Source organism: Diprion similis, chromosome 12, assembly GCF_021155765.1.
Source record: "Diprion similis isolate iyDipSimi1 chromosome 12, iyDipSimi1.1, whole genome shotgun sequence".
Lineage (NCBI taxonomy): Eukaryota > Metazoa > Arthropoda > Insecta > Hymenoptera > Diprionidae > Diprion > Diprion similis.
In genome coordinates, this window is record NC_060116.1 from 4,156,807 (window position 1) to 4,176,283 (window position 19,477).

General features: G+C 32.9%; 2 protein-coding genes and 1 long non-coding RNA gene across 4 annotated transcripts; 1 reads left to right on the top strand and 2 right to left on the bottom strand.

The window, feature by feature from the left end:
* Positions 1-6,404: 6,404 nt before the first annotated feature.
* On the bottom strand, positions 6,405-11,318 carry LOC124413262 (acyl-CoA:lysophosphatidylglycerol acyltransferase 1-like). 2 transcript variants are annotated; one of them, XM_046893727.1, is made up of 6 exons: positions 10,758-11,318; positions 9,421-9,638; positions 8,454-8,668; positions 7,440-7,713; positions 7,174-7,325; positions 6,405-6,909 (listed from the first exon to the last, which is right to left on the bottom strand). In XM_046893727.1, the coding sequence occupies exons 1-6, from the start codon at positions 10,787-10,789 to the stop codon at positions 6,673-6,675; spliced, it is 1,128 nt and encodes a 375-aa protein (XP_046749683.1). In that variant the 5' UTR covers positions 10,790-11,318; the 3' UTR covers positions 6,405-6,672. The 2 variants fall into 2 exon arrangements, with proteins under 2 accessions (XP_046749683.1, XP_046749684.1); XM_046893728.1 differs by lacking the exon at positions 10,758-11,318 and adding an exon at positions 10,613-10,647.
* Positions 11,319-13,071: 1,753 nt separating this feature from the next.
* On the top strand, positions 13,072-18,475 carry LOC124412877 (fumarate hydratase, mitochondrial-like). The gene is made up of 7 exons (XM_046893072.1): positions 13,072-13,342; positions 15,311-15,445; positions 16,224-16,424; positions 16,687-16,969; positions 17,145-17,407; positions 17,595-17,984; positions 18,081-18,475. Exons 1-7 carry the CDS (start codon positions 13,220-13,222, stop codon positions 18,207-18,209), a joined length of 1,524 nt encoding a protein of 507 aa, XP_046749028.1. The 5' UTR covers positions 13,072-13,219; the 3' UTR covers positions 18,210-18,475.
* LOC124412881 lies at positions 15,363-19,440 on the bottom strand. Its single transcript, XR_006929829.1, has 2 exons — positions 19,067-19,440; positions 15,363-15,466 (listed from the first exon to the last, which is right to left on the bottom strand). It is a non-coding gene; the product is annotated as an uncharacterized LOC124412881 (long non-coding RNA).
* Between the last annotated feature and the right edge of the window lie 37 nt (positions 19,441-19,477).

The following is a 19,477-nucleotide window of genomic DNA, read 5'->3' on the forward strand; positions in this document are numbered from 1 at the left end:
ACCTGTAAAACACATACATAATGCACTTTGCAACTAAACAAAAATTAAATGCAAATACAAATGCGATTGGTCAGGAATGGGCTATGAATTAGTAGCGCAATGAAATTGTCTTTAGAAGCTTTTCCTTTTTGCAACTAGGCGAAATGCAATGGAATCCTTTCATATGATTGACTCAATAATTGTTCATTGTAAGTAATGTTGATATTTTCAAACGGTGTGGAAAGAATTTCGTAAGATCTAAGCTCAGAAGAACCATCACACGTATCTAATGTACATACAGAGCATCCCACGATATTTATTGAGTGAAGCACAAATCAATTTATTTCTGTTAAACTCAAGAGAGTAATTTGCATTATAATCTCAAAAAATTTGATTGTGTTTGCAACCTAAGATTTCAACAGATAGACTTTGATAAAGTATGATTTAATAAAGTACACCATGATTTATCGATTGTCGACTTTCAAGACTCTTGAATAAATGACAAATCATTTGTTATACTAACAAGGAACCCTAGGTAGTTTGAGCCCTCCAACTTTGATCTAGTTCATATATTTAATAGTGCAACGAAAACTAACACATTTATATTTTTTCATCTGTTAAAAAATGGTTTTGGGGGTGAAAATGACCTCCAAAGATGGGTACCCAACAGAGTAATTTCTTGATGCGCTTGATGGATTTGAATGAAATCAATGCTGAAATGATTCTATTCACTAATAAAACATTTCAGCGTTAGTTACATTTAAATTCATCAAGCAATACCCCTGGTGGTTACCCATCTTTCAAGGTCGTTTACACCCTTCTGAGCCGTTTATTGGCAAATAAAAAATATATGTGTCTCCTAGTTTTCGATGCACTACAACGTATATGAACTAGATCAAAATCGCAGTGATTGATCTACCTAGGGTTCTCGTAAGTAATTACTGAAAATACTTACTTTTTTTGATTCGAAACACAGGGTTAATTTTTTGACGTGCGATAATTGTGCAGTGGGGAGGGGGTGCTGCTGCATGCCTATAATTACTCTTCTAATTGATAGCCCTGATTTTATTAAATGTAAATTATTTGAACATCCTGATAATTAGACTAGTGTGGATGGATTCTTAGACATTAAACACTAATATTAGCTAATCTGGTGGCAAGCGTATCTATGGAGTCTGGCCTGAGTGGATGCAAATGTAATAGAAATTGCACGTCTGGGTCAATCAGGCATGTGATGCTAACTTATTATAAAATCAGAGTTAATCATAAAACAAGCTCAATATTACTAGAGGCAAGTAAAATTTCAAATACATCGTTGATTGGTCGATATTATAATAAAGTAATCTCTACAAATTATTTCTCACCATATATCACCTGCATATGAAGCCACAAACAATACGCTATTAAGCCATCTTAATGACAGCATAGTAAAGACGTATCAGATAAAAGCAACATTAAGACAACAAAAAATCTCAGTATTTTGAATATGTCTCACAGTACATACGCAAATTATGATACACGGTTTTTTGTGATGCATAGCACAGATGACGAATGTATTACTCAACATTTTGATTAATATTAAAATGTAAAATTTTTTTTTTCTTGTTATTTTGCGTTGTACAGCATAAGAATTTATATACCTATAACAATAATACACAGGATCATTTAGTTGTACATATGTTGCACTGTGTTAAATGGCTTAAAGCAATGAAGGTCCGTAAGAAAGTGCATTTTTTTTTTTTTTAATATTTTAAATTGAACACATTTTGTGCTGGAGAAAATAAATGTACAAATAATTCATTCGTTGAATGACTGAGATAACTAAATGGATTTTTGATTTGACCCTTAAATATTGATTCATAATTAAAAGACAATCTTTCATAATTGTACATATTATATCTATGGTAATCTGTTTCCTCGTTATATATTAGTTAATATTAAGTAAATCAAAATTCAATTCGAAGAAGGGCACGTTCTATGCAATAAAAATACAATCTCTCTCAAATCGTAAATATACACTTACGAGAAAAAAATTGGATACCTGAAGGGTGAAGAAATATATGCATATGTATAATATGTGTATGTACAGAAATTTACTTGAACCATACGAGAAGTGATAAAGTTTTTAACCACCTATAACTATATTACGCGATTTTTGTATATTTGATACTCTAAAATAGATGACAGCAAGTTTACCTATGTGAAAGGTTTTTGTTACCTAAGATTCTTTCATATCACTGCGATAAGAATGAATGAGTAAACCTTTGTCATTCATTCAAACATTATTTGTCATAAGTTCATTCATTTTTGTAATTTTTAAATTTAATTTAATTGTTTCCTAACAAATCACGTTTCTTGTGTATTAATTTTTATTATTACTATCATCATTTTTTTCTAATTTTCTCTCATTTCTCAATTTTGTATGAAATATAATTTAATGTTAATCTGCAAGCTGTTATACTATTATGCAATTCCATTTTATAGTTTAAAAATTTTTTTATTTTTTTATTTTGTTTTTAGGGTAAAAGTTTTCCTATTGAGCATACTAACACATTCACGCTTTTGTGTATTTAAATTCATATATAACATATTGATCCAAGTATAAATTGACCCTTAAAATAAATCAACTTTTGATTCAACATATGCATTTCAGAAATCCTCTTCTACATCTTTCCGTGAAAACAAGCTTGCATGCAAGTTGACTACAAGTTTTTTGTTTGATTATATCACGAAACCTTGATTTATATTCGCAACAGTATCGTAGAATGTGTAGAGGATAGATCCAGACTCGCATCAGAAAAAATATACATGTAAAGATAATACTCTTACAATGAATAAATTATGCCAGATCTTAGGTATCTGAATCCTTTATGCCTGCATTTTATAATAATCTTAAATGAACAAGATTTAAACAAATTACACTGTTCTGCATTCATATTCAATTTAAATAACTTTCAAATCTGATTAATCTTATCTATGAAACACTTAATTTTTCACTGGTAGCATTGTCTCTCGCATCAATTAAAACACAACCAAGCAACCCTTACTGAATAGATGCAAAGCCAGGTACACTCTTCATTCTTCCATGTCGGCATATTGCGGTATTCTTTTTAGATAAAGCCATACACTAACAAATTTATTTCAGCATTCACAAATCTGATTGGTAAAAACTGATTTAAACGAAAAGATAATTGAAAGCTGACGCATAGCAAGGATTCAATGATCGGTATAAGTTACAATTGAAGTAATACATCAATTCAGTACTTTAATTTTGAGCAATTGCAAACGCCCTGTTCAATGATGATATTCAAGAACTATGTACTTAAAATATATTTCAACGAAAGTTCAGTCCGTTAATGTTTTCGTGAAAAAAGATATTGATGATGACTTCTTAAAGATACGCGTTTTTAGGGTATGGATAAGTTTCGGGTAAACTTGCGAGCAATGAATTTATCGTGTGAAAAGAGTTTTCAAAACACTAATTCGCATACTGGGCCAAAGTAACACATCCAAAATTTGATTCTAGAGAGTGAAATTGATGAATTTTGGATTCTGTTACATTGGCGATTGACATGAGAATGATAAAAAGCAAGGTATTGTCTTATTTCTAACTGAATCTAGCACTCGGTCTTGGTAATCTCTGAAATTGAGTATTGGCTATGTATGGAAAGTTGTAAAATATGAATAAAACTCATGAGCAGTTTATAACAATTTTTCAACTTATGGTATGCCTGCAATGATTGCTAGGCGGCCACCGGAGTGAAATTCTTAAATGTAGTCGTCAATTCTGTTTACTTATTATGTGTCCGTTGCTAAATGTTAACTAGTCGAAAAACGGGATTATTACTCAATCGATGCAGGTCAATGATAATAAACACAATTACTTCATGATAAGCATAAAGATTGCTGGTAATAAAAGTGCAAAATATTATGAGAAATGATAAGAATTGACTACTATATCTAAGAGTTTCATTTCATTACCTATAACACAGTCAAAACATCCATGGATAAGAATTTCAACTTATTTTTAGACATCTGAGTACACTTGGTGGTTCACAGCTATTTGAATTGCTGAACATATATGAACACTTAATATGGACGTGAAAAGCGGAATACCAGTAAACGTGCATGATTGATATAACAGGTGGAAAAGATCCAACTCTCTCTGTGGACAACTATGATTTCTGACTAAGATTATTCTATGTTGGTTTGTAAATAAAAAAGCACCATCTATTGTAGACAAGAATTGAGTTACTCTAATCATAATCTGACCACTCGAAACTTGTTAATTATATGATCTACAATATAAATCCAGAGTTATTTTATGCCGGAATTTGAATCCCTAATTTTCATTTTGTATTCCGCATAATAAAGATCTCAACCACAATTACTTCAATCTATGGAAATCTAAGCACAGACGATGAATATTCTGAGGTAGTTCCAAGCTTTGCACGTCAACTTGGCGTCAAACTGAAGAGTTTTTTTGTTTACAACATTCAGCAAAAACTTTATTTCAATTCTTCTTTTCCAACGTCTGTTTTTCAAAATAGCAATAAATGCTTAGCTTCTCAAAAATATATTTGGTAAATAATGCTAACTGGAAAAGTTCAAATTCAATTAATCGTACTTTCTAAAAATGGGGAATTTCATGCGAACACGACCAGCGTCGGATCCTCACCATTTTTTATTTTGTTTAAAAAATTTTATGGTATTATTCTAATTCTGAAACAATAACGTGAATTTTTCATATTCTTCATTTAACCAGTTAATTATTTATAAATATTTAAGATGATTTTGAACATCCACTATTTTTTAAATTCTCGAAAAATTCTCAACAACTGAATTTTCGATTCCTAAACATTTCAAAACCAGCCCCGTAATGGGCAGATTTTAATTTTTTGTTTATTTACTAAAACATTGTTTAAACGGTCTGGACATTCCCGAAAAATTCTCAAAGCTTTTAATTTTTAAATCCGCTGTATTAGAACCGATCTAGACATATCCAAAATGAAAAATGAAAATTGGAGAATTTATTGGGCATGTTCAGTCCGTTTAAACAATGTTTTGAATGTCCAAAAAAGTTTTGAGAATGTACTGGAAATATTCACACCATTTAAACAATGTTTTAGATAATCAAAAAAATTGAATCTGCTAAAAAAAAGTTTCAAAAAATCGGCACTCCCTGGACCCGTTCTCGAAATATTTGGAATAGCAAATATATTTTTTGAGAATTGTTTGAGTATTTAAGAAAAAAAGTCGTTTAAACTCATCACTTTAAATATTTAAAAATAATTAACTGGTTAGACAAAAAATCTTTAAAAAATTCAGGATACTGTGTAGGACTTAAAAAAATTGCATAAAATATTAATAATTCGAAAATTTTATAACACTCGAGTGATCAGTATTACTTAGGAATTAAAATTTCCAGTGATGATAAACATAATTGTAATGTCAGATAGAATATTGAAAGCTGAAGTGTACCCAATGCTACTTTAAAGCATATCTACGTTGTTATAAACTATATATACGACAACTTTGTGAACATAATTATACTAGTTTATTGATGATTAGAAAACAAACAAAAAAAAAAAAAAAAAAATTGTGTCAAAACAAGCGAATACCGTGATTCAAACAGTATTAGGACTATTTTTCAGCTGCAGCACAATTCTAGCACATGCAGTGAAAATAATAGTATACATCGTATATACTGTGATTCTTCGTTTGAAAAAAAAGAAAAAAATTTTTTTTTTTTTTTCTTATCAACACAAGTGTAGCAATAGAAAAATATTTGATATTTTAATACCGAGTAAAATACTTTCTGAATATGGATGAAAATCTGACTTTATTTCATAGTTTTGACATCTTTGCTAGGTAATTGGATTTAAAACAATCCTAAATGATAGTATTACGTGCTTGCTTCTGAGATATGTTTTTTTACACTACACAAATTGCTGCCAATCAGAGGAGACCTTTCGAGATAACATGGTGTGACTAATGGAAAAAGGGCCTAAATGACAAGTTTATTAGACAAGTTAAAGGCAAAAGGGCATGTACATTTTTCTTCATAATTCGACAAAGAAGCCTTTGAAACAGAAGAAAATGTCAACATTTAAAAATAAAAGCAAAAGGGCCTCAGCGCTGGATATAAAAAATGCGATAAATTAACGCCAACAGGGCGTACGTGCCAAAAATATTTACGACTTCTTGGTATTAACTTGTTAGAAAAAAATCATGCTGACCAAGACGACAATAAATTTTCAATATAATATTTTTTATTTATAATAATAATGATAATAATAGTAATCACAACGACAAGAACAAGTTATTGTTGTTGTTGTTGTTGTTTTTACTATCAACAATGTCATGTTACTAGTACTGAGATTATTATTGTTATTGTTATTGTTATTATTAACTATTATTGGCGGATACGCCTTTTTGGCAGGAATCCAAAATTTCGATAATGGTAAAAGAGCGTATTTAAAGCACTTACGCCCTTTTGTCTTTAAATTTTCTGCTCAAAAGTGAACAGCAATTTTTTTCGCTTTCCTATCGATTGGCTAGAAAACAAATATACGCCCTTTTGCTTGGATTTAAATCGCATTTTTGGTCGCTTAGGCCCTTTTTCCATTGGTCAGCGATATATGCTACAGTTGACAGATACATTCTATTGCACTCACACATTAGGAATATAACTTACCAAATGCAGGACCACACATACGCTAGCATATTGTAGTGAATATAACTAGAAGTTATGAAAAACAAATGTAGGACTAGAAAACGCAAGGGATCTTGTTGGATTTTCGATCCATTTTGCGGTATTCCAGGGGCTTGAGGAAACGTTCCGTATTTGTAAAAATTCTCCAAAAGTGCCTCTTTTTCCACCCATCTATCATAGAGCCATTTTGTGAGTAATTCCGGCTCTTTTGGTACCTGAGATAGAAAATTATTATCATCTTTGAGCTAGTTTTATACGGTCAACTACTGGGAAAAAAACAGAGACCCAGCAAACTTGTCAAGTTTCATGAATAATTCATTTTCAAGAATTGGAAAAACATTTTATGAAGATTGTTTCATACTCTTTCAACACTAGAATTAACGTATTAAATTTTTGAATTTCGCAAGGTGGAAAATTCTTATCTAGCCAGATTTTCATTTCAAAAACAACGTACAGCATTTTCAATGATATTATATTACCTGTGAACTGGGATAGACTCTATAAAAGAGTACCGTATCACAAGGTGGTCTGGAACCAGTCACAATTGTCGGTAGATCTATTGGTTTACCCCCAGGATAAGCTATGGTTATATCCAAGACCCAACTTAGTTCTGGTTTAGCTAGAGTCATATCTGAAACATTATGAATATTCCCAATTTTTCAAATCGATATATGTATCCCTAGAGAAAAAAGAGGAATCGCTAGCTAATTCAGAGTTAGATGATGAGAAGTAAAAAATTTTATACTCGATCTGTTGTTCAGCTGGTGATCGATAGAATTGTTGTTTTGTGTAGGACCAACGACATTGTATATCGTTTGCATAGCTCCAACTCTTGGCAAAGTCACATATTCCAAAATAGGCAGATTATTCTTCTTTGCATATCTTTGCGATGTCTCACGCCTTTTACGTAAGAAACCTCCTTCAGGGAACAAAACCATCCATTTCCTGTCAGGTGGTATGTAAGAAGTCCTTAAGTGCTTCTCCAATTGTTGCAAACTTTCTCCTCGTCTGTCACGACCCTGTGATTCAAGGTTTATTAAAAAGGTAACCATGTTCGATTGAAATCAGGTATAAACAATACCACCAACATTATATGAAACTCAAAATTTATACTATGGTATGCCATTGAAATTGTTTATCAAAACACGTATTTTGTAAACAAATACTTAGGATTATGTAACTATGGTTCTTCATCTCAAACATAAAATCCGTGGTGGAGATAAACTTACGTAATAAAGTCATATTGGACTCGAATCCAAGCTCAAACAAAAAGTAGTAAAAGTAAACTGTGTTTAGTCACATGTATATATTTCATCTCAGGTGTATTGGGCCTCGCAAAAAACGCATATGACGCTAAGTATGTACATATCTTATTACATGGAACATTGAAAGTTGTAAGACATTTTACCACAATCAGGAGTGTCCATACGGATTTTTGAGAGGCATACACGCATGTGACTACGTATATTAATTATGACTTAAAAAGCATTTTAAACAATCAACTGATCTATTTGACAACATGACAGGTTGTGTTTTGTATTATATAAGTAATGTTTTTTTAAATCATTTGAAATAACTGCTGAAAATATATCTGAAATAAATCACAAATGAAATTGTCACAACACACAAAATTCAAAGAATGAATAATTTCTGGTTGAAATTTGCAAATTTAAATTTTGACATACTTGGGTAGTATTATAATTTGCTTAAATCTTCTATTGAGTATTCCATATATTTCGGAGAGTGTGCAATAACTTACCGAAACGATAAAAAAATCTTGATGTAAAATGGAAACGATGCCAAAATTAGTGAATTTAAATATCCTGTCCATAATCCACATGAGATTGGGCAGCACATTTGGCTTTGCATTGAAAGTTGTCATCAGTATAGGAACATCCCCGGTACTTTGGTGATTTGCAATGACTAACGTTCTGTCGCTTATGATCCTCTGTATGTCATCACCATGTTCAATTACTGCCAAACATCAAATATTCAAATGTGATATAAGATCCGCACATGCATAGAACCAAATTCAGACTCAAGATCACCATGCGAATATGCAGTATTCATGTTCAATGAAATTTACGTATATCACATATGATCTACATACATCCATGTGCCGAACTTTGGAACTGGAGCTGTCCTTGAAATTACATAGTTGGAAAAGAATGCAGCAACTTTTTTCTATACTAATTAATTATTCTCAAACGGAATTCCGTGCCTAATTGTAAGGCTTGGTACCTGCCTTTTGATTGTAATAAGTTGTCAAATAGTTACTGTTTTCAAAGTGTAAAAAATAACGTATCTATATATTTCTTTATATTTTATTTCCTCAACATGTATTCCTAAAGTTTAATCAATTGACCAACTTCTAGTTGAATAAGGACTATTCAAAAGAATTCACGTAAAATTAACAGAAGTGAAAAAATTTTTTAATGCTAATACATCATCGAAGAAGCAATAAAAATTAAATTGAAGTTCCCAGACTTTTTTGTGTTATAGTTTTTCAGAAAGTTCAGAACTAGAATTCCTGTTTAAATATGTTACCTTACTTATCAATAAATATTTATAGTTGTCTGAGGAGAGTCCCCTCAGAGCCAAAATGTAAAACATTAACTTCCAATCATTTTGACCTTTGACACCAAGAATTTCACACATATTATGAAGATAAGTTGGTGAAAACAGTCAACATTAGATTACTAGTATGAATATGGTAGAATATTTACTGTCATAACCGGCTGACCAAGTCCACATTGAGACCATCGCTAGCAGCCAATGGAAAAAAAGACCTTCTATCCGCCAATAAACTTGGGGCTGGTATAATTTTATTGGGAATAGTAACATCATCCATACAACATACGTTGGTATGCAGTAGGCGTTGTTTACTATAACAAAACTGGTTCGCACAATACATTTTACCAAATGTACTGCATTGTTAAATAATCTGAAACAAATAATAAGAGCTTATTTAACTGAATTCGACGTCTACGAAGCGTCTACAAAGCTTGGCACTCAAAATTCCTGAGCTTTGCACATGACTTTTTACAAAAACTTGGAGTAAGGATTCGGCGATCATTGTTGAATAGCTTGATAACAAGATGTTCTCCGTTTCATCGAGATATAACCAAGTACTTGCATTTTTTTTATATGTAAGATAGAATGAACGAAAAAGAGGATTTTTAAATTTTCCCCATCTCAAGATACGAAATATTGTACGAATAATATCCACTCGTGCAATTACGTTATTAAAGGTATATATAAAGCATGTAATAAAACCTTTTGTAGTTTAATGGACATATTCAGACCAAGCAGAGCAATGTATCTACTCGAAGAATATATATTCATGTAGCGGATATTCAGCAACTGCAGATGTACGATTAATTAGCAATTGATTATATTTTCTATATTTAAAATTACTCAATGGCCATTTTAGACGGACTATAAACCTTGCGCAATGAAATGTGGCTAATCTTGGTACACATTAATCCCCCTCTCAAAGCTCTGAAATAAATTTCATCGTCAAAGGTTTGAGGACATAATTCATGCTCGCAAAATAATAACGGCAGGATATTATTTTCTTGAAACGAATGATTGTTTCGTTGATCAATCAAATATCAAATCAGCTCTAAATTGAGAGTAATCCTGTTGAGATAGCACGGTTTCCCAAAATTTAGCAGGGTAATGATATTTTATAAACTTTCTAGGAAAAAAAAAAAAATTGTCCGAATTTTAGAAATTTTATACTTTTTTCTCAGTAGACGATCTCGCCTTGCCGAAAACAAGGTTAATTTAGAGAAAATACGATACGGGAGAATCGGTCTAGTTATTCAAAAGCGAAGAAAAATTTGTGGAAATTAATAATAATCGAATGTAGATGTTTGCGGATGGAACTAAATAAGGATTTAGATGATTATTTAGGTATTATTTTCGTTAGTCATCGTCGCGGCACGTTGCCGTCGAGCGAAATCCGGTTGTTCAACATAACCTGTGAAGCTAAAATGAAATAGATTTTTCAGCAAGAAGACATACGTTGCTAATAAGTATAAACGGATGATTTGCTCACCGAATAACAGCTGAGCTCTCGGGGCCGGACATGTTCGTGGAAATTATCTTAATTAACACTGGCACGTTTCTTATTGTCCATAACGTTTCCTCATTCGGGGATTATATAATGAGCAATCATCGTCACCGTGTAGGAAAAATTGTAAATTAGAGTATCTATGTTGCCGTCGCGGTGTTTACACACAATAACTTTATAATAAAATGATACTCGTCACGATTTACAAATCACTATTATTACTACCGTACAATTTACATTTTTTTTTTCTTCTTCTTCTTCTTATTTTAACGTAATATAATTACACTATTTAGTTATTAGCTAACCGCACCAACGTGAGGTTCGAGTTTATCGGCTCATAATTCACTGAAAGATTACTGTCACTCCACGCAAAAAACATTTTTCACGCGTTTGCTCTACGCTCAACAGCGCTTCGGCACAAGAGCGGAAACAATACAACTAAAATGGCGATGGAACTAGACCTGCCGCGCTAAATGGCAGCTGATGTTTAAATTGCAGATTACGTTGCAGATTCGTATTTTCTATGCTTATGTTTTGTCTAGGAATATAACAACGAATCGTTTATTTCCAAGGCCACGTTGTCAACTGGTCATCTCTTCGCCTATCCCACATTCTTCAGATCCAGAGAATTTCGCCAAAAAAACGACAATAAAGCTCCCCTCAAGGAATACAACCAATCAGAATCAATCTGACCGCGTCACGCGGACAGAAATACGCAGGGACGTCAGGATTTGTCTGATTATCATTCGAAATTACGAACGATGAAATAAGCTCTTTTCAAGGCTTTTCGTGACAGGGAATATCATACTTCACTGCATTCCGCGATCATCTTCCTCTGTCGTTTTCAATACTTCATAATATAATGCTACTTTTCTTGTGATTTCTGTTTAATGTATTGCTTAAATGTTTAGAGAATTTCAATAAAAAGTAAGACCTCTTAAACTGTGAATGACACACAAATTTTTTATTTATTCATAACATTCTTTATTAAGTACAACCGAAGCCTCATTTATGGTCAGAGCCGTACCTGCTAGAAATTAATTGGTTATATATTATACGTGATGATTACACGCCGGCGTCTGACGTTATAGTCGGTAAAAATCAACAACGAGGTCGAAGCAAAAGGCAGCTTGCAGCTCTGAGAAAACGACTGTGACGTATCATCTGTCAAAAGTCAATTATGTGTATGTCCATACATACTATACATACAATAGATGTAGCTAGATGTATTTATATACCTACATCATACATACCTACATGTGGCGGTATGGCCTTCAAATGGGTATATAACACGTATATTATACTTCATACAATATAACTCCAATTGTGCTCACGTTCGTACAATATGTCAGCTACTGTACGTACGTGTTATTGCATACGAGTCGCCGCGATGCAGAAAAGCCAAAAGCGTTGACTGAAAATCGTAAAGTATATACTATATACGTCGAGATATTCCAAGAATTCATCTAAAATTTTTTAGTGTATTATCAGTTAACGATAAAATAAACTCTGCCTCACTGCTGGCTTGGGTCGGAATTTTGATGTGACGAGATAGCAAATTTACAAGAAATTAGTGAACATTAAGCTTCATTGACTGTTTATACTTCGGCCGCATTTCTTTGAATAAGGTTTTACTGGCTTCAGTGTAGACATTGATTCATTTTAAATAAATATACGCTAGATTTCGTTAGAAAAAAAAGAATGCTTTTGTAGGTGAGCGGGTGAAATCTCAGTGGAAATCAGTGCTGCAAGCAATTCTTAGGACTACTCTTGTCTGAGATTTAAAATTTGATACTTGTAACGAAATCAACGTCATATATGTACAACTCCCCGTAACTGCCAATAGGTTTGACGCGAGTATTTTCCCGCGTTTTGTATTTAATTAAATTACTGTTTACAGAAGTGATCTCTGCCTATCGCAACAATTTAAATTACCGCGGTTATGGCAACGCGCCTAATTTTACTTTCGCTTTCGTCCACGCTTTAGTCCATCCGCTACAGCCTAGAATTCTATTCGTGAATGCAACTCAACTTTTTCTCTCATTGGTGGAGCAATGATGAAAAAAATGTTTAGGATTCACTTGCAATAGCTCCGATTGGCGGGATGAAGAATATAATTTACCGCGTGTGGGAAATCAAGATGAACGAGAGGAAAGAAAAATTAATACCTCTATAATTATACGTGCATGCATATCTCTGATGATTTTCTTCACTCGACAGTTACAGTCAAATTGGTAAAAGGATTGTTACGGCTATAGCAATCACATATTTTGGGTGACGTATTACATCATGTGATGACCTTGAAATTGCGTTCCGTCGTCTGCACTGTGCGAAAACCTGGCGAGAGTAGATCTTATGCAATTCGACACCGGCGGTTGAGTGACAATAAGAATATTGTAACGGGCGTCAATTATTTTCTCGCCGATTTCAAATATTCAAGAAACAAAATGGCATTAAACTTATTGAGGTGTCGCCCCGTGGTCGGCGGCGGACAGCATTTCAAGAAAATCGCCGGTGTCGTTAATATCAGAATGGCTGAATTTTGTCGGGGTCCATGTAACCTTGCAAAGGTAGGCCCGTTCAGTATTGTATGAGAAAATATTTTCCGTTGTGCAGTTAATTGTAAATAAATATATTTATATAAACCTTCAATGCTTCAGGTTAATCAAATGATTCATTACAGCATCACCAGTTACTGTCACATTACCTTCACATAACCACACCAATGTAATTCGTATTGGAATTGTCTATCTACCCCAAATTGTACAATTCCAATAATTGACCAGAAAGAAGAATAAAAAAAATTTCACCTAAAAATTTACTCTCCCCGTAATTATTTTGATGAAACAAAAACCAGATCAATTTTTTGGTACCTTTTGTAATGTGGGCTAAGGCTTTGTTCGAGTTATTTTCTTCGCGAGTCAAAAACTGATACATAAAATGTAGTAATTAAAGAAAATACTCATTAATTTTTGTTCTAAGCGTACAGTAAATCCTATGAATCACTGGTCACCGTCGCTTTTTTAAATGAAAAAATTATTTCCTTTATTCTGTTTGAAAGAGTCGATCGTTGATAAATGTAACTCAGCATGTATGTTTTTGTAAACATGAATACCATCATACGTGATATATAATTTTTTATAAGATTTGAGGTATTCATAAATAATGTTACTCTCATAACACAATTAGACAATGTATGTATTGTCGATGTCTGCATGAAAATAATTAGTACCGGCATCATTAGCACCAAGTATTTCCATAAACATATCTCAGACTAATATAATCAACATTTAATTGTTGATTTGTCTTTTGAAAATTTTAGAGTCAACACATGTTTACTGTTCATCATTGAACCTATACTGTCAATGAGTCAACGACCCGTCTACTGATTATCATAGAATTTATTTTTTGTTCACTGTAATTGCGCAATGATTATGAATGTTTATTAAACGACGACTTTGGGATAAATTCTTTGCAACACTGATGTTAAAATAGGAATGCAAGGCCAAATTAAATAATTAGCAGTATTTGAAGAAATACATTTCTGAATTCTAATTTCACCGCATAGCACACCTTTTTGTAACCGAAGTATGTAGTATTTAAAATATTATTTAAATTAGGTTTTCTTTTATTACTCTATGGGTAAGAGTTTTTCACATCCATGGATTGGCACTAGCCTAACGTGACTTAGCCATTAAGAAAGACATTCAAAGATTTGGAATTTTTTTTAATCTTATCAGGAAAAGCACAAAAAATGTTAACGTCTCTCAAAACATATGGATATCCGATAGAAAAATAGTGTAGGATGGCTTAAACAATTATTCGTTTTCCTATGTTGTACAACAGCAAAATTGAATCTCACAAGCCGTCAGAAGTTGTGTCTTTCCAAGTTTTTTGTGCATCCGAAATCCTGGGATAACCTTTAGTCATCAGTAAAATTTAATGGTTCCATTATATTTTAACAATAATCAGAAACTCAGGAATTGCATATTTTAAATACCTGTATTTAGGGACATCTATTTGGAAAATAAAGTTTTTACTCAGTAATTCCACCTTATCTCTGAAATTTAAAAAAACAGCGGCACCAAGGTCGTTGGTACACTTTCACTCATATACGAGCGGGATGTTTGTAATAGTTAATTGAGTTATACAAAATATGAAGGCCAGACAACTCTCCAGCATTCAGTCTAATTGTACCAACCATAGGAAAAGCATCTCATTATATGTGTCAGAGGTTTCGCTTATCAGTATTGCGTAATGGTTGGTTAACTCATTTGGTAACTAAATTAAACATCACAAAGTTGCATTTATTCTTTCATAAAGTATAATTTTAATTCTTAAAGTACTCATATATTATCCTGGTATCAAATTTCTATGAATTTCGTGACTTGATATTTGTATACTCATTCACTCTGAATTTATTCTTCTACGATCTGAAGCCATAAACATTTCTTCTGCATAATCGTACTACGTATTTCCGGTGGCTATTGAAATAATTACCATTTATACTAACGGTTGGTGAATGATTCTTGTTTCAGGAATCTAACAAGGGCTACAGGATAGAGAGAGATACTTTTGGAGAGCTCAAAGTTCCAAATGATAAATATTATGGTGCTCAAACACTCAGATCGGTACTCAACTTCCCTATTGGAGATAGTTCTGAGCGTATGCCTGTAAGTATGATATAATTATACCTATTATGTTTGAAAGACACATTTAGAAATAGTAAATTTGATAAATAAATTATTAAGAGTAAAATTGAAGTTGATGTGGCTATTTTAACAAAATGATGCATTCAATACACCTTCATTTCTGTTAAAATTGGAAATCTAAATTGCAAATTAGTTAATAATTATGACTCTTTAATTACCCTGACCTGTTGAATGCTGGCTGTTTCTGTTGCCATTCCAATTTCATTCCATATGTTGGTATTAAGGCGAAAGAAAAAGACATGCAACGTTTAATTTTAGCTTGATATACAGAGTCAATCTTGTCTGGGGTCGAACAAGGGAGGAGCTTCAACCGACTGAAGCTGTGTTTCCTATTATTCACACTCGTTCGTGTCACAATAATAGTCTGTGATTGTGCAAGTGCATGTAGGCCATATTTCGGATACATGTAATGGATGTGGATGAAAACAGATTTGGAATATAGGGTCCCCAGGTAATAATCACACTCGGTTATCGCGATGTGAACAAGTATGAATAAAAGGAATCAGAGCCTGAGCTGGCTAGAGCTCCTCTCTCATCCGACTGCGGAGAAGATTCACTCTATATAAGTATGGAACAACAGACAATAGACTATTACAATACATAAAATTTAAAAGATCCCAGTTAAACATGATGAAATTTTTATATTCCATTTCTAGCAGTGGGTTGATATTTATAGACTCTGGTACTCAAATGTAAGAAATAAGTACTTAAAATTTTAAATACTTATGTCGTTTTTCAGTATGCAGTTATCTGTGCTATGGGAATATTGAAAAAAGCAGCAGCAGAAGTAAATAAAGAGTATGGACTTGATCCGAAAATTGCGGATGCTATCAGCAAAGCAGCTGATGAAGTGATCAGTGGAAAGTTATATAATGATCATTTTCCACTGGTCATTTGGCAGACAGGTTCTGGTACTCAAACCAATATGAATACCAACGAGGTAATTTGTCTTTATTATGAAAACGCAAAAATTTTAACACAGTTTCATTTCTTTTCGCACAATTGTAGAGTCAGTATAACAGCTTCATGTTTATAGCTCGTCGAGCTGGATGTCAGAATATTGATCGTACGATTAATACGATAAAAGCAGATGAATGTAATTGTTGAGCACAATAATTGAGTATTTACTTGTTCAAGTAATTTTTTTGCGTGTAACAAATTTCTAACTGAAAGTGAAACATTTATTTGTTATTTGATTTCAGGTGATTGCTAATCGAGCAATTGAAATGCTAGGAGGAGAACTTGGATCAAAGAAACCAGTTCATCCTAACGATCATGTGAACAAGTCGCAGAGTTCCAATGACACATTTCCCACTGCGATGCACATTGCCGTTGCTCTAGAGATTAACAAAATATTATTGCCTGGTCTCAAAGAACTTCATGCTGCACTTAAATCCAAATCTGAGGAGTACAAAGACATTATCAAAATTGGTCGTACCCACACTCAAGATGCAGTACCATTAACTTTAGGCCAAGAATTTTCAGGTAATAGCACAAATCAAGAATATAAATCACGTAAAACGGGTAGTAAATTATTTGTAATTTAAAAATTGTATCTTATACAATATACAATTTTATTTACTGGCATTTATCTATTCATGGTAATGTGAAATGATGCAAAATATTACCCATTAACTTTTATTAATTTAATTTTTTTCAGCTTACGCACAACAGATTGAATTTGGAATTCAAAGAGTACAAGATACACTACCAAGATTATACATGCTGGCGCTTGGAGGAACGGCAGTTGGTACTGGATTAAATACTTACAAAGGATTTGCCGAAAAATCGGCTGCAAAAATTGCAAGCCTTACAGGATTACCTTTTGTAACAGCACCAAACAAGTTCGAAGCTTTAGCCTGTCATGATGCTATCGTTGAAGTACATGGATCACTGAATACAGTTGCCGTATCCATCATGAAGGTTAGCATTAAATAATTTGGAAATTTCTTTTTTCTGTTGTACAGTATTTACTGTTCAATTTCGGAATTTCTGTGACAACCTCAAAGTTATTTGTTGAAATAACTAGGTTTGTTTCCTTTAACTACAGATACAGCTGACTTGTTTGCACGGCAATTATCCATTACAATACCTTTAATTCAATTTTCAGATAGCTAACGATCTGCGATTTCTTGGTAGCGGACCTCGCTGTGGTCTAGGTGAGCTTTCCCTCCCAGAAAATGAGCCTGGAAGTTCGATAATGCCCGGAAAAGTGAATCCCACTCAGTGCGAAGCGATTACAATGGTCTGTGCTCAAGTTATGGGTAATCACGTTGCTACGTCAATTGGTGGAAGTAACGGACACTTCGAATTAAATGTTTTTAAACCTGTTATGGTTGCTAATACTTTGAGATCTGCTAGACTTCTGGGAGACGCTGCATCAGTATTTACAAAGAACTGCGTAAAGGGTATTGTTGCTAACAGAGAAAACATCAAGAAAATTATGAACGAGAGTTTGATGCTGGTTACTGCTTTAAACCACCATATCGGTTATGATAAGGTAAAGACTATTCTAAGTAGTTTTGGATGTTTGGTGAACTTGTTCATTGCATATATAACAGTAACTTCAAAATAATCTTTCTCGTCACTTTTTCAGGCTGCTGCAATCGCTAAACAAGCTCACAAGGAGAATTTGACTCTAAAGGAATCTGCGTTGAAAAATGGTTTGACTGCAGAGCAATTTGACGCATGGGTCAAGCCTGAAGACATGCTTGGACCGAAATGAAGCAAAAAAAATTCTCAATCTAAGACTGTTTTAATTTGAATCACGAATAGCTGTAATACTTTGGCAAAACCTTTATAATCATTAACCATCTGTTTAATGCCGTATTTATATAAATAGTGTACATTTTGATAAAGCGTAATATACTTGGTACCGCACTATTGCAGTTGATATGTGCTAATAAAAACCCCAAGAATAGGCTGGATCGTGTTACACGTTTGTATATTTGTTTCTAACTAACTATTCCTTTTTTCAAATACCGGTGAATACAAAAAAGTTGCTATTGCAGCCAGTGCTTAGATAATTAATAAAATTGGCAAATGTTCTTTTTTAATCTGACGAACAATTGAGTGGTGAAGAACTGATGAAATTTTGTTTAAAAAATGATCCTTCTTTTCTCTCCTAACATTACCCCAGAAGTTTGGCATGATAATCAATTGACACGGGTGTTACGGATGAAACTAGTTGGTCAAGCTGTACATCACTTCAAACCTGATAGTTTACGGAATCTATAGTAGCATTTGCAAAATAAAATTGAGATAATGTTAATTACAGTATCAAATATCGTAGTAAACATAAGTTGCAGGAAAAAATCTTTAGTCTTTCGTTGCTGTAAATCAAGGTGTCGCTTCACAGTGAAGGTGATTATCATGTTAAACATTTATGCTTGCTATTTACAGCAATATCAACAAAAGTGAAAGAAATTCTTATTTTATTCTTATTAAGGTAATCAGCTCCAACTTATGGATCTGTCAGAAGTGGCATTGTCTGGAATGGGTTTCACCGTCATTGTTCGTTAGGTGATATCGTTGTAATAACGATGTAGCAGCACACTGTAAGCATGATCATGAATCACAAACATTTTTGAGTTTATACACAATAGCTAATAAGTTGAAGATAAATAATTTTCTTTGAGAATAAATTTTTCATGTTTAGAATTTCTATGTAGATGCAATGACGAATTAGAGTGAACATTTGCACTCAGCATTCTACTCTGTACAGCTTATGTTTATATTACTCACAGTCTGTGAATACTTAGAGTGACGTCATCGAATATTATATTCTTATTCTAACAAGAGATTTCACAATTTAAACGTCCACGATATGCTAAAAATAGAATTTTATACCAATGTGCAAGATAAATCATGGAAAGAACATTATCTGCAAAAAATTATTCCTATGGTCAAGATGTCTACTATTTTTACAGGAAAAAGTCTGCTTTGCTAGTTGTATGTTTTATATGTAACGTGCTCTATAAGTGTTTAAAAATC

What these genes read in the sequence shown, in the direction of transcription:
- LOC124413262 (XM_046893727.1), bottom strand. Translation starts at nt 10,789, where the DNA reads ATGTCCGGCCCCGAGAGCTCAGCTGTTATTCG. An exon ending in TTGGTCAGCCGGTTATGACA is followed by an intron (nt 8,669 to 9,420) that starts GTAAATATTCTA and finishes GATGTTTGGCAG; the next exon opens with TAATTGAACATGGTGATGAC. An exon ending in AAGATTTTTTTATCGTTTCG is followed by an intron (nt 7,714 to 8,453) that starts GTAAGTTATTGC and finishes CTTGAATCACAG; the next exon opens with GGTCGTGACAGACGAGGAGA.
- LOC124412877 (XM_046893072.1), top strand. Translation starts at nt 13,220, where the DNA reads ATGGCATTAAACTTATTGAGGTGTCGCCCCGTGGTCGGCGGCGGACAG. An exon ending in GTCCATGTAACCTTGCAAAG is followed by an intron (nt 13,343 to 15,310) that starts GTAGGCCCGTTC and finishes TTCTTGTTTCAG; the next exon opens with GAATCTAACAAGGGCTACAG. An exon ending in CCAATATGAATACCAACGAG is followed by an intron (nt 16,425 to 16,686) that starts GTAATTTGTCTT and finishes ATTTGATTTCAG; the next exon opens with GTGATTGCTAATCGAGCAAT.